The sequence below is a fragment of the Diadema antillarum genome, unplaced genomic scaffold (assembly GCF_040938485.1).
Source record: "Diadema antillarum isolate AM-2024a unplaced genomic scaffold, OU_Dant_1.0 seq00000964_RagTag, whole genome shotgun sequence".
NCBI classification, from domain to species: Eukaryota; Metazoa; Echinodermata; class Echinoidea; order Diadematoida; family Diadematidae; genus Diadema; species Diadema antillarum.
Window position 1 is genome coordinate 360,377 of NW_027271810.1, and position 12,124 is coordinate 372,500.

General features: G+C 39.1%; 1 protein-coding gene across 1 annotated transcript in view; it reads right to left on the minus strand.

Moving 5' to 3' along the window:
- Positions 1 to 305: 305 nt before the first annotated feature.
- LOC139741938 (dynein axonemal assembly factor 9-like) overlaps positions 306 to 12,124 on the minus strand; it is a gene marked incomplete at its 5' end in the record, with an annotated part of 16,075 nt that continues 4,256 nt past the window's right edge. Inside the window, 9 exons of the mRNA XM_071652509.1 lie at positions 306 to 605; positions 1,538 to 1,631; positions 2,652 to 2,717; positions 4,365 to 4,615; positions 7,471 to 7,652; positions 8,082 to 8,168; positions 8,690 to 8,778; positions 9,444 to 9,525; positions 11,274 to 11,399. Coding sequence (XP_071508610.1) covers positions 502 to 605; positions 1,538 to 1,631; positions 2,652 to 2,717; positions 4,365 to 4,615; positions 7,471 to 7,652; positions 8,082 to 8,168; positions 8,690 to 8,778; positions 9,444 to 9,525; positions 11,274 to 11,399 — 1,081 coding nt within the window. The remainder of the gene's footprint in view (positions 606 to 1,537; positions 1,632 to 2,651; positions 2,718 to 4,364; positions 4,616 to 7,470; positions 7,653 to 8,081; positions 8,169 to 8,689; positions 8,779 to 9,443; positions 9,526 to 11,273; positions 11,400 to 12,124) is intronic.

Genomic DNA, 12,124 nt, shown 5'->3' on the forward strand with positions numbered 1-12,124 from the left:
TACCTCTCAAGAAAAAGAAAAGAAAAAACAAAACAAAACGTAAAACCCCACATCTTTTTTATCCCCTGTTGGCTCACTCATACTGTAACTTCTGCGGCTGTTTTAATTAAGAATAATTTACAGCCATCCCCCCAGGAAAAACTTCCGTCAAACTGATAGCTTCAAGGAATTTTACATGAAAGGAATTATTTTTTGCTGCCTTCTGCACACGGCGCACACCAGCTTTCTCATTTCTTGCCTCATCAAAGATCCACACCAGTCTTGCTCATTTCTCGCCTAGTCAAAGATCCACACCAGTCTTCTTCTCTCTCCCCTAGTCAAAGATCCAAGCCACTGCTGCTCACTTCTCATCCAGTCGAAGACCCTCACCAGTCTTGCTCATTTCCTGACTAGTCAAAAATCCTCACCAGTCTTCCCATCTCTCCCCTAGTCAAAGATCCGTACTAGTCTTCTCATTTCTTGCATAGTCAAAGAGCGACACTGTGTCTTCTCATTTCTCTTCTAGTCAAAGAGGTCCCTATAGTCCTCGGCTGCTATTTTGTCGTTATACTCCTTGATCTTCACATTACTCTCCTCGATGAAGTCACTGATGTATCTCTCTATTTCTGCAGTGAGAAAACAAACAAACGTAGTGATGACCTCATCAGATGTAACAAAATTAATGAATATCTATAAGAATCCAGACTTGAAAATGATGAAATACACCAATTCGTAAAGCATGAATTACAACGATCCTTTAAAACACTAGACAGGTGACATCTGCTTTGAGCATGATGCTGTAGGTTTTCACAATTGCTATGTAAGATTGAAACTCAAGCATCAATTCTTCGTCAACAGGAGAATTACTTGAACCAGTGATACAGAGCAAAAAACATATTGTCACAAGCACTTGAAAATTGGTGCTCATGACATGTTTTCGTACATGGCTGTGGAAATCAGCCAACTGCAAGTTTTGTTCCTTGAGGAGTGACATTTGATTTTGTGAAAAATGTACTCTAATTCTTCTTCATTTCTATGATCCCATGCTCTGAACAAGATACAATTGGCAACTGAACCTGTATTTCAGTGAAACCACCATTACACGAAGAGGTTGGATGTAACAAAACCTTCTTATAACAGGGTGATTTTGCACGTCCCAACTCTCTATACATGTATTTCTTTATTTTTGTAACTTGATATACCAAGGTGTAATTGTCGTAATTTTTAGGTCCTTGTTATGACGATGTTGCCCTGTATCTGCATCAAATTACAGTAAAATATTTTTAAAATGTGGTAATTACATTATGTAAAGTCGATACTGCTTCAGTAAAAGCCTATTCTTCAATGCAATCCTGAAAGATTTGACTGCAGAGTTGACTGTTGACTTTGTGATGACAACTCTTTCCTGCAATGCATCATTTTAACATTGGCTTTTTTGGCCATTGTCATGAATCTGCCGAATTGGCAAGGGAGGGGGAGGGGGAGGGGGAAGGGGGAGGAGAATGACAATGGATATTGCTGTCAGGTGAAACTGAGAGCCAACATGGATGAAACTCACCAGGGTGAGTGTTGGTTTTTTCACCACTCATGCTGACATACTGACTGCCATTGTAGAACCAGCCGGCCGGCAGGGGATCAAGGTGATGCGTCTCCTGGCAACGTGAAAACAATTACATGATAATTATGTTCTGTTTTTCTTGTTCTTTTTCATCTTTTTATGACATTACTTTCCTGTATCTGAATAGCATCAGCAAATTCACTTTCAAACAGTTTAAGCCACCGCTATCCCACTTACTGTATGCATAGTATGTTAGAGATGCTTTTCTTTTTCACAAATTTTGTGTGTCAATTAACTGATACTCACAAAATTAACATTTTGGGAAAAATATTACCTCCTGTAACACAAACGTGCTGTATATCGTCTCCAAAGTGGAAAATCACTAACTTTCCTCCTGGAAGGTGAAAATACTCCTTTCTAGTTTCATCACAATGGTTTTTGATCATGAATTCAACCACCCATGAAACTGCCTTACAAGTCCTAATTCATTAGGTATCACACTTGCAAAATATATGACATACACAGTAAATTTGACGGCCTCGGAGTAAAACCTTTGCTGCAATTAGGCAACCTTTCTGACTAAAAGATATCAGAAATGTACACTGTTCGCAGAACGATTTTGGGTTTGGCTGGACTCAGCATGCTGGTGGACTATAGCATGAAGTATCATTTGGCAATGCATTGTGAAATCTTGTTACGTTATCAACTTAAATACAACCGTATGCCTCCAAGAATGGACTTTTCCTAAATGGTATTAAAACATTTCTTGGTTTTTCAGCACTCGTGGCCATATCGTGTCGTACGTTTATTGAATTCACTTATTTCAGTAAGATGGATTTCACGACACAGAGTCTCTATTTAGCAAGAATGTGTGATGGAAAGTGTGCTCCCATTAAAACCAATGGGGTATCTGCTTTTCTCTCTCGGAAGCAAACTGCACGCCATGTCTCTACACTGCCAAGGATAAGTCTCCCTTTAATTCTCAACGGTGTGGCACAGATCAAACATTACATACAAAATGTAGATCACTATGATGCAGCTGCTAGTTGTTGCAATGAATACTACATGACACGAATGATGGCTATCTGCATAAAACATGACGGACTGAACTTACATGTACGTGCTGTTTCTCTGATCTGGTCAGGTTCATCTTGGTCTTCAAGGCCTTTGGTGCAGGCTTCTGTTATAGTCAAAAGAGGGAGAAATGGAGAGGGACAAAATATCAAACACTGACATGACAAAATACTGTAAACGTCAATATTTTCATGTGATTAATTTTGCGCGCTGAATGGTTCAATCACATATTTGCAGGTTCTTGAATTCGCGCTGCGCAATTATTAACCCATTCAAGATGTCCAGAGAAATTTGTGAAGATGTTTTCGTGGGTTTTAGAATTCGCGCAAGCCTGAAGGAGAGCTAAATGCATGAAAATTAATGTACCATGAAAATTTCTGTGTTTACAGTAGTACAAATGTAACTGGAAAGGCATATTCCCTGACTTGTCAATAAATTCTCTACATGCTTCCACAATGGGAAAAGTATAGCTCCTCATCGGTTACAAAATGTCCAACAATAGTTGATGCTTGAATACCCCGCCCTCTCCTCGATACTCATTTACGTGCCAGGCATATTTGAATCACCTATGGGAGAAATCCATTGCGATAGATTGAAATTGCAAGATTGACAGCTTTGTTTGGTGGTGATCAGAAAAATAGGCAACTCATTGAGTCTGCCCATTTCTGTATGACAATGATGTCATTACTCTGGACATCAAAACTGGTACATTTCTCTTTGGGCTGTGATATAAAGAACCATTGATCTAGATATGAATCATTCACAATGCAGTTTCATGTCTTTACTGATTAATCATGGCGCTAGATGCATTCTCTGGTCATTCTTTTCATCAGTGTAATGGAAACAAACTTGATGTTGAGTTGCAAGTGATTTTAATGTGGAAATGCAGATGTTGATGTGTTTCTAGCAATAGATATATATATTATGTGCTCTGCAGATCAAAAAAACAAACCCATTTTGAAGGCTAAAATTGCATTTTGGTTTAAAAAAATCATGTATGTAGTAACATGATAACTCAAATTTCAGAGAAAATATATTTTTCTTTATATAAACAGATTTTTTCATTTTGAAGGAAGGATAATAATGCTAAATATCCTACAACATACCAGTTGGCAGGTTTATTCAAAGTATTTTTGTCAAAATACACAACTTGAGTTGAGAATAATACCTCCACTAATGATAAGTGGATGAATGCATATCGACTTTGTGCTGCACTACTGGTATATATGCTGCTTTCCTGTAGGTTCCCCCACACCTTATTTCGATTCATTGATATGAATATGACTTTTAAATACTCTAGGCTGATTTAAATGCATTCTGTATCTTAACTTTTAACTTAAGTTCAGTCTGTAAAGACAGAAGTATCAATTTTTTTTTTTCAACCTTTCGCTAATCTCTTGATGTATGTTACAAAATATACTTTTTGTGGAAAACTTAATGATAAATGAAAAGAAATATTATTATTATTATTCTATTTGGCATAAAACATACAATATAAAATCAATTATACAATTCAAAATAATTGATCATTACCATAACACAAAAATGCTTAAACACTGGATGTGTCTGACAGGGCTGCCAGGCATTGAGCAAAGTTAACTAAATAAGTGTAGTCCGAGGACTTACACAAATGTGAAGCAAGCAAAGTGCATATAGACTGGTATAATTTCGGGCATCATTTGACCATGATATCCTCCGACGGCTACAACACAAAAGACACTACCAACAAAGTTCCCCCTCCCCTCCTCATCACCTGTTTCGCACATGCCCTCAGCCACTCCTTCAGCACTTTCTCCTCCAGCCCACACCCTGTGAATACAAAGCAATACTGGTGGGCGTCTGTGCCGTTGTTGTCGCCGGAGGCGGGGCCGTTGGTGGCTGCCCCGGGAGGGAGGGGTGCCCGTGGGGTCCCCGGTGGTCGGGCCACGGGCACCTCGGGGGCGGGGGTCTCTGTCAGGTGACCGCTGAGGGTGGTGAAAGTCAGATCCATGAGCTGCTCAGAATCTGAGAGAGAACCAAGCATGGTAAGAAAGACGGTTACATATTATATTGAATGGCAATGAATGGGATACCAGGGAATATTGGCCCTAAGGAGTGCAATATTTACATTTTATAAAATGGGTTCAAGAATGTAGCCAATTGAAAGCGCTGAAATGAGTCAAGTGTGCTTGTATTAATTTCTCACTAACATACACGGCCGACGTCACAATGTTTGCACTAGCAGTGCGCACTCAATCAGTTGTTACAAGTGCGTCGCACGCTACTATACGCGCTGTCAATCCTGTAAACAACTTCTAGTTCGGGCTGCCGGCCGGCCTTTCTTGTGTGCATAACATGTGTGGCGTACGTATACTCTTATACGTACAGTACTTATATGTGCGGGATTTCCGAGTGCGACGTTCGTAAATGTTTGGGACGAACATCTTCGGACATCTTGACCCACAAACTGGAAAAGGTATGTGAAAAATGCTGTTAGTTTTCGACCCATTTTATAAAACAAATGATGCACAGGATTATTTCGTGGCATTAGTTGAGATAATCCACTAACGCACTCTATCCTGTGCATCATTTGTATAATATTGGATGGCAATGAATGGGATACCAGGGAATATTGCTAGGGTTAGGGCCAAAATTGCATGAGTCAAAGATGAATGCAATATTGGCCTGAACGAGTGCAATATTCGCTGGTATTTCATGAATTAAAGCCATTCAATATCATTATCATTATCTGTAATCAGTGTATAGCAAAGGCATAAAGTGTAAAAAGTTCCGTACTTCTACTAGACTTTGATGAAGTTGACTGTGCTGAAAAAGGAGTGACTCGATCGCACTTGCCTATGATGCAAGACGTTTGTGTGCTTGTGAATTGTAACAAGGGTTCATGCACCTAGTACAATAGCAAACGTTCAAGCACTCGGCAAGCGCTCACGCAAGAGACAAGACAGAATATGGTGTATTATTGCACGGCCACTAACAATGGTAGCCCATGGAGAATTAATACATTTGGTCTATGCATTTCGTTGAATACGCTCTTGTACTGCACAGTAGAAATCGGGCAGATAAGAATACGCATGTTTTAATCATGTGCCGCTAAAACGTCCTATGAAGATGGTGATGTAAATTACTAAACTCTCTTCTATCATCCATTTGCAGAACACCAGAAGAGGTCTGTACTTTAACCACAAGAATATTTTTGAGGTACAGATTTGACCTTGTAGAGGTTATATTCCACTTAATTGTGACACTACACTTGGCTGGACACTCCTTACTTTTTTGGAGGCTGCGGTTACAAAACACAAAGTGTTTGACAACTTTCTCTTTTGTTTCCAGCAGAAGAGGTCCCTACAAGCAATACTGAGAGAGAAGTGTATATTGTGCACTTCTTATGGTGTAGGTTAATGCCAAAAATGCCTCTTCATTCATTTAGAGAATCATGTGTCTGTCTGTGCAAGTACTTTCAGAACTGTGAATATTATCAAAACTAGGCATCAAAACAGGTTCAAAGTAGTGTTACATCAAACACTAAAATCTTTGCCACGCAAAGTTCTGCATGACGCAAATCTCTCGTTTGAAGAGGCTACACCCCAGTAAATAATGCCAGTGCATATCTTGGCAATCAATGACTTAAAGTCAAAGATATAAAACACCTGTTTCTTGACCCTGGCCTAATCTAAGCACCAGTCATCGTCACAGCGCCACAGGAGGGGGGGGGGGGGGGCACCGCGAGAGGAGGAGATTGTTTTGGTTTTGGCATGGGCCATGTAGCTCCATGGTGCGTGTGTGTGTGTGTACGTGTGTGTGTGTGAGTGTAGACATTCAGCGTATGCAGACAGAGCATGCCTGTACTGTAGTGACCGGAACTATTGTCATTCCATTTTGCTCTCCCCTTCTCCCTCCCCCATCTCTCCCCCCTCTCCCTCCCTCTCTCCCCCTCGCTCTCTCCCCCCCCCCCCCCTCTCTCTCTCTCCCTCTCTCTCTCTTTCTCAATGATCCAGTCAGCAGGCTGATTGTAACCAGGGAGGTAGTCTCACCTCCCCGTTGTAACTCACTGCCAAATAGCACATTGTCAGCACCGGCAAACTGGCAATTCTCTCCTTCTTATTCCTGTATTTTCGTTATTTACGGGTCGATTTTTTTCGTTCGAAATGTAAAATGGATGACCATAGAATTTCTCAATAGAATATAAAATTGAAAACTTTAGAAAGGATAGAGAAAATTGAGTTCACTTTGAATGGTCTGCCACAGGCAGATATCCTTATCATGCTCTTACGTAATACGACAGCTGCTGGAGTCATCAAACCCTGGCTTGGCCTCCAGGTTTGTCACGCCTGAGCAGAAAGTTTATTTGCAATGGACAAGTACTTCGACTCCCAACTCCCAAACGACAAATATACGCACCCCACTTTGGGTATGCCCCAGTTGGGGACTCGCCTCAAACGAGGGATTGACGGCATGGTCAATGAGGAAAACCTCAGCATAGTCAACCCTTGAAATGAAAATCCTATCATAATTGTATCAAATACTAGTTGTCATCATACAAACCTTCTTCTGATGCATAGAGACAGAGACAGAGAAAGACAAACACGCATACAATTTTACATTCTACATTGTGATTGTGACTATGCATTGCACAAGAATTTTGCAAGTAAATCATACTGTTCTTTTGTAGTGTGATATTACGTTGTAACATACTGGATTCTCTTTACTACCCAGTTTCGTTTTGTCTTGTTCTAATCTAAATCAGATGGGAGAAATACATGGACTAAACCCAAACCCCCACCTCCCCACAAAAAAAAAAAAAAAAAAAAAAAAACCCAAACAAAACTGATAAAGAGGAAAGATGACAAATTCCAATCCACCTGTGAATCTGGTCCTGGCCTCAATGTGGTAGATATTGCCCTGGAAAGGACTGGGCAACAGGGCTGACTTGAGGGTACGGATCTTGGACAGGAGTCTGCTCTTGTCCAGTGGCTGGCTGAACCTCAGGCCAACCTCCGCCATGGAAGGGGAAGGGGGATGCCTCGCAAAGTCTGGCAAATTCCTGTCACGAGGAGGCCATGTTGAGAAGAGTATGAGACTAGGAATCCAAATTTGTTACACATCACATAATATTGCCTCTTTATTTTGCTATGTGTTAGTATTTGGAGTGTACATCTTATCACTTGCTGTGCCTTATTTCATCTTACAATAGGGAGTTTCATTTTGTATTCATATTTCAGGAAAAATCAAAGAGCAAGATTTTAATTGACAACCAAGAAGCTTGTCAGACTTTGTCCTTGCTAATGAAATTTGATGGATGCAACTTGGATCACATACGCATTTTAACAAAATAAGTAAAAGAAGCTATGAAGCAAGTGAAGGAACTGCACATTAGTTGGATCACCTGGGAAAAAAAGCATACATGAATGAGAATCCATCAGAAAACTGATTTTTTTTAATGTCATGTCGTGTCAAGTCAACATGTACGTACCATCTTGGAACCATGAGATGCCTCGCTTTCACTTTGCTTGGCTCAGAGAAGGCCATCTCTGACAGAATCAGCTCAGCATCTGTGCTCCTTTGGGTATCAAAACAAAGCAAGATGCTTAACCACAGACTCTAACAGAAAAATACTCTCAGTAGAGATTCTCAGTACATCTTCAACTTGAGCAACTTTTGAAAAGGAGTATCTTTCATTTATATTTACAATCAAAATGGAAGGAAAAAAAATACAAGTGCTTTGTAATACTTTCAATGTCTCAAATGATAAAACAGTTGTTGACACATCTATCACAAAACCTTAAGTGTATCTTGTGTGTTTCAATATGTTTGTGGTGTATGCCACGGAAGACTGATTCTAGAATGGTTTTAAGTAAAGCACCACCACTCCAGGTGGGAAAAGAAAGTTTTGTTGCTCTTCGCTTTAATTGAAATAAATGCACTCCAGGAGTATACAGTCAAATGTCATATTTGTTATGACAGTACAGTGAAGTGTTGAATGTAACAAAATGATCAGGGGCCAGCATTAAGTAAGTTTTGTGATTACAACTGATCTTCTCTGAGGAAAATCTGCCCTAAATGAATTCCTAGAATTTTTACCTTGAGATCTCTCCAAAGTTGGCCAGGATAAATGCCATGTCTGAGTTCACTTTGCGCAGCAGGTCCTGGATGAAAATAATCTCAGGATGCTGAAAAAAAGGAAGAAACAAAATATTTTCATATATCCTCAAAATAAATGTATACAAACAAAATTAACAGCATGATTTCTACACTACAGTCACAAATGCTTTAAATTCTACATGTTTCAAAAATGGCATAAACTTGGGAAAATGCTGCAGGAAAAAAAAAAGGTGCAGAACTTTTGACTTCTTTAACCCGTTGAGGACAAGTCCCGAGTATGCTCTGGCAAGAGTCTATGAGAAATGCCTGTTGTAGCAAAATCAGCCCGTCCTCAACGGGTTAAGAATCAAAAGAAAGAAGACACCCTGTAACTTGTATGAAAGAAATGATGTCAAAAACTTAAGTTTGTAACAATTGCATCTTTTAACATATTTTCTTGAATAAAATGTAATTTACAGACTTGCAAACTCATTACTGAGTCAGTGTATTGTAGCACACTCTATACGACCTTTAGTACATTCATGGAATTGTTTTTCCATTTGCGAGTTAACATCTTGAAGACACTGGTAAGGAAGCCACAATATGTGCATATATATATATATATATATATGTGTGTGTGTGTGTGTGTGTGTGTGTGTGTGTGTGTGTGTGTGTGTGTGTGTGTGTGTGTGTGTGTGTGTGTATGTGTGTTTGTGTGTTTGCCTGTGTCTGTGTGTATATATTTGGCACTTACGGGTCCCTCTGTACAGCTGGTCAATAGAATGTTGTTGACCCATCCCTGAGCACACTGGTCAAGAAGGAGGGGGAAGGTCATCCTACAGAAGAGAAATTGACAAAGTGATTAATCATATGACGGCAATGTCAAGTTAAATATTTGAAATTGTGTGTTCAATTCCTATCAATTTTAACCCTAAAAAGACTGGGGGGGGGGCCTAAAAGGCCCCCCCTCGACATTTCGCGCGATTACTCTGCAACACGCAATGCTCTCGCCGCGATGCTCTATGACTTTTTTCTTTCAAGTTTCCCGCACATTTTGACACCAAATTTGTGACGCTGGGGGGTACGGTTCTGAAGTTACATAACATTTTGTACGTGCATGTGAGGCCGAAAATGGCTCAAGAATGTGATTTTGTGCACAAAGTCAATGCAAATTGAGTTTTTTCACATGGTTCATATAAATATGCTTATTTTTACTCTCAATGGCTAAAATTAATTTGTTTTAGGAGTATTATGCTTCAAAAAGTGTCTGCCACAAATTTTGTTTAAAAAACAACAAAAACAAAAGGTCGAAAAAACAAGGAAATACATAAGAAATTCATGAAACAATAAAGTAAATAAGAAATTGATTTTGATACCGAATTTTTTTCAAGTGCATTTGCTAAGAATGCCACAAAGAATAATTAGACCAAAAATTAGCACTTTTGGAACTTCATTTACTGATTTAGATCAAAGAGTCTGATTTCTCGCATAAATTAGCATAATTAATCAAAATAAAATAAAAGAAGACTATTTTGGAAAATTTAAATATACGATCTTGTAGATTACATCGCACACTACCATTGTGCAAATTTTCGCGGCGATCGCGCGATCCACGGCCGAGATCTTAAGGGGGGGCCCTTTAGGCCCCCCCCCCAGTCTTTCGAGCTACCAAAATAGCCCAGTCTTTTTAGGGTTAAGTGTCCATGAAAATACACATGTAATGATTTGAGATTCCTCTATAACATGGCATTCCCATAACAATGAACATGGCTACAACAAAAATTTGTCACGATAAAATAAAAATCAAGGTCCTAAAATTATTATCATTAAAGTCTATGGTGCAAAAATTTCCTTCAGTTATAGTGAAATTTTGATATTGACAGAGAAAATTGCCGGTCAGAAGGACTTTGTTATAATGGGAATTGCCTGCAATGCATATAGATGGGAATATATGTATCAACGCTAGTGATAGATACATAGTCAAAATACAAGTACCTTCAATAATACACTACAACATATATCTCAAGGAACTTTTTTTTTCATAATCATCAGTTATATCTCAGCACACCTTTACTACTTTGTAATATTTGCAGAGACTTCAACCCAAAGCACCTTCTGATCTGGAGATTCTCCCACCTGAAACCCCTAGCAAACTGGAGATTCCAAATTGATATGCGCAAGGCGCACATCACGAGCGCGATGCGCAAAGTCCCTTAATGCGGCCGGGGTCCATGGTCCTGGAAGCTCTAGGGTTCTAGATGCTCTCTCGTGCCATTTCAGGCTTATTTTTCAACATACGATGGTACTAAAAACCATATATTTGGGGCTTGATAAAACTTCATTTAATATTTAAAAAAAAAGGTGTTTGGATAGGAGAAAGATCGTTTCAAGCAGGAGAAAATACATCCTAGGGCGCAGACATATCCTCAGAGACAGGGTGGGAGAAATTTAATCTCAAGCGGGAGAATGGGAGAACAGGAGATTTTGCGAAAAGTGGCTTTCGGCGGGAGATCTCCCGTCGAAAGCGGGAGAGTGAGTGGAGTCTCTGTATTTGTGCTGCCTGCAAGTCACACGACCTACTGACCTATGCTCCATGAAAGCGTTGAGAGGGTCCACACAGGCAGTGACTGCCCCTATCTTGAGGACGTCTCTGACATCTGGGGCGGGATGGTTCGTGATTGCCGCCACTAAAGACACCGTGTCGGTGAACCTGCACAGTACACAGGAGTACAAATACAGTTCACAGCATCACACTAACTATTCACCTATAATTTTTTATTCTCTCTAGTGCTCTCTCTTTTATGTCTTTTTAGGGCATATTTTACTGGAATTTTCCTGTTTCCTGTTATACCATGAAAGCATTAAAAAAAAAAGAAAAAAGAAATGGAAGGTCAATATCAAGTAAGGTAATGTGTATCACTTCATAGTAAGTAGCACTGTCTTAAAATCAACATAACCTAAAAATATAGGATCAGAAGCATTATGATCAATATGAGCAATATAAAATGGAAGGTCAATATCACCATTAAAGTATTGTATATCCTTTTATGAGTTCAGGTCGCATGGTCTCTAAGTTCTCATAAACTAAGAATATGGAATTCAATCATTACAATGTAGGTTTGAAGGAAAATATATTTGTACTTTAATAGCACATGTGAAACTTCACATTTTTGTTGAAAAATCATGATGAAATTGACAACAGGCAATAAACACAATTTTTTTTTAGTGACAAAACAATAATGATACTTTGAAAAGATTGTTGGATCTTAAAATAAAAAAAAAAACATTTGAGGATGATAGAGATGATATGTTATGTCCATGTATTTGTGTTTTTTATACTTTTTAGCATGTGGAATAAATAAAATTGAATTGAATAAGGATGAACAATATGAAAATAACAATGACGATGATTATTCTAAAAGTAGAGACGATAAC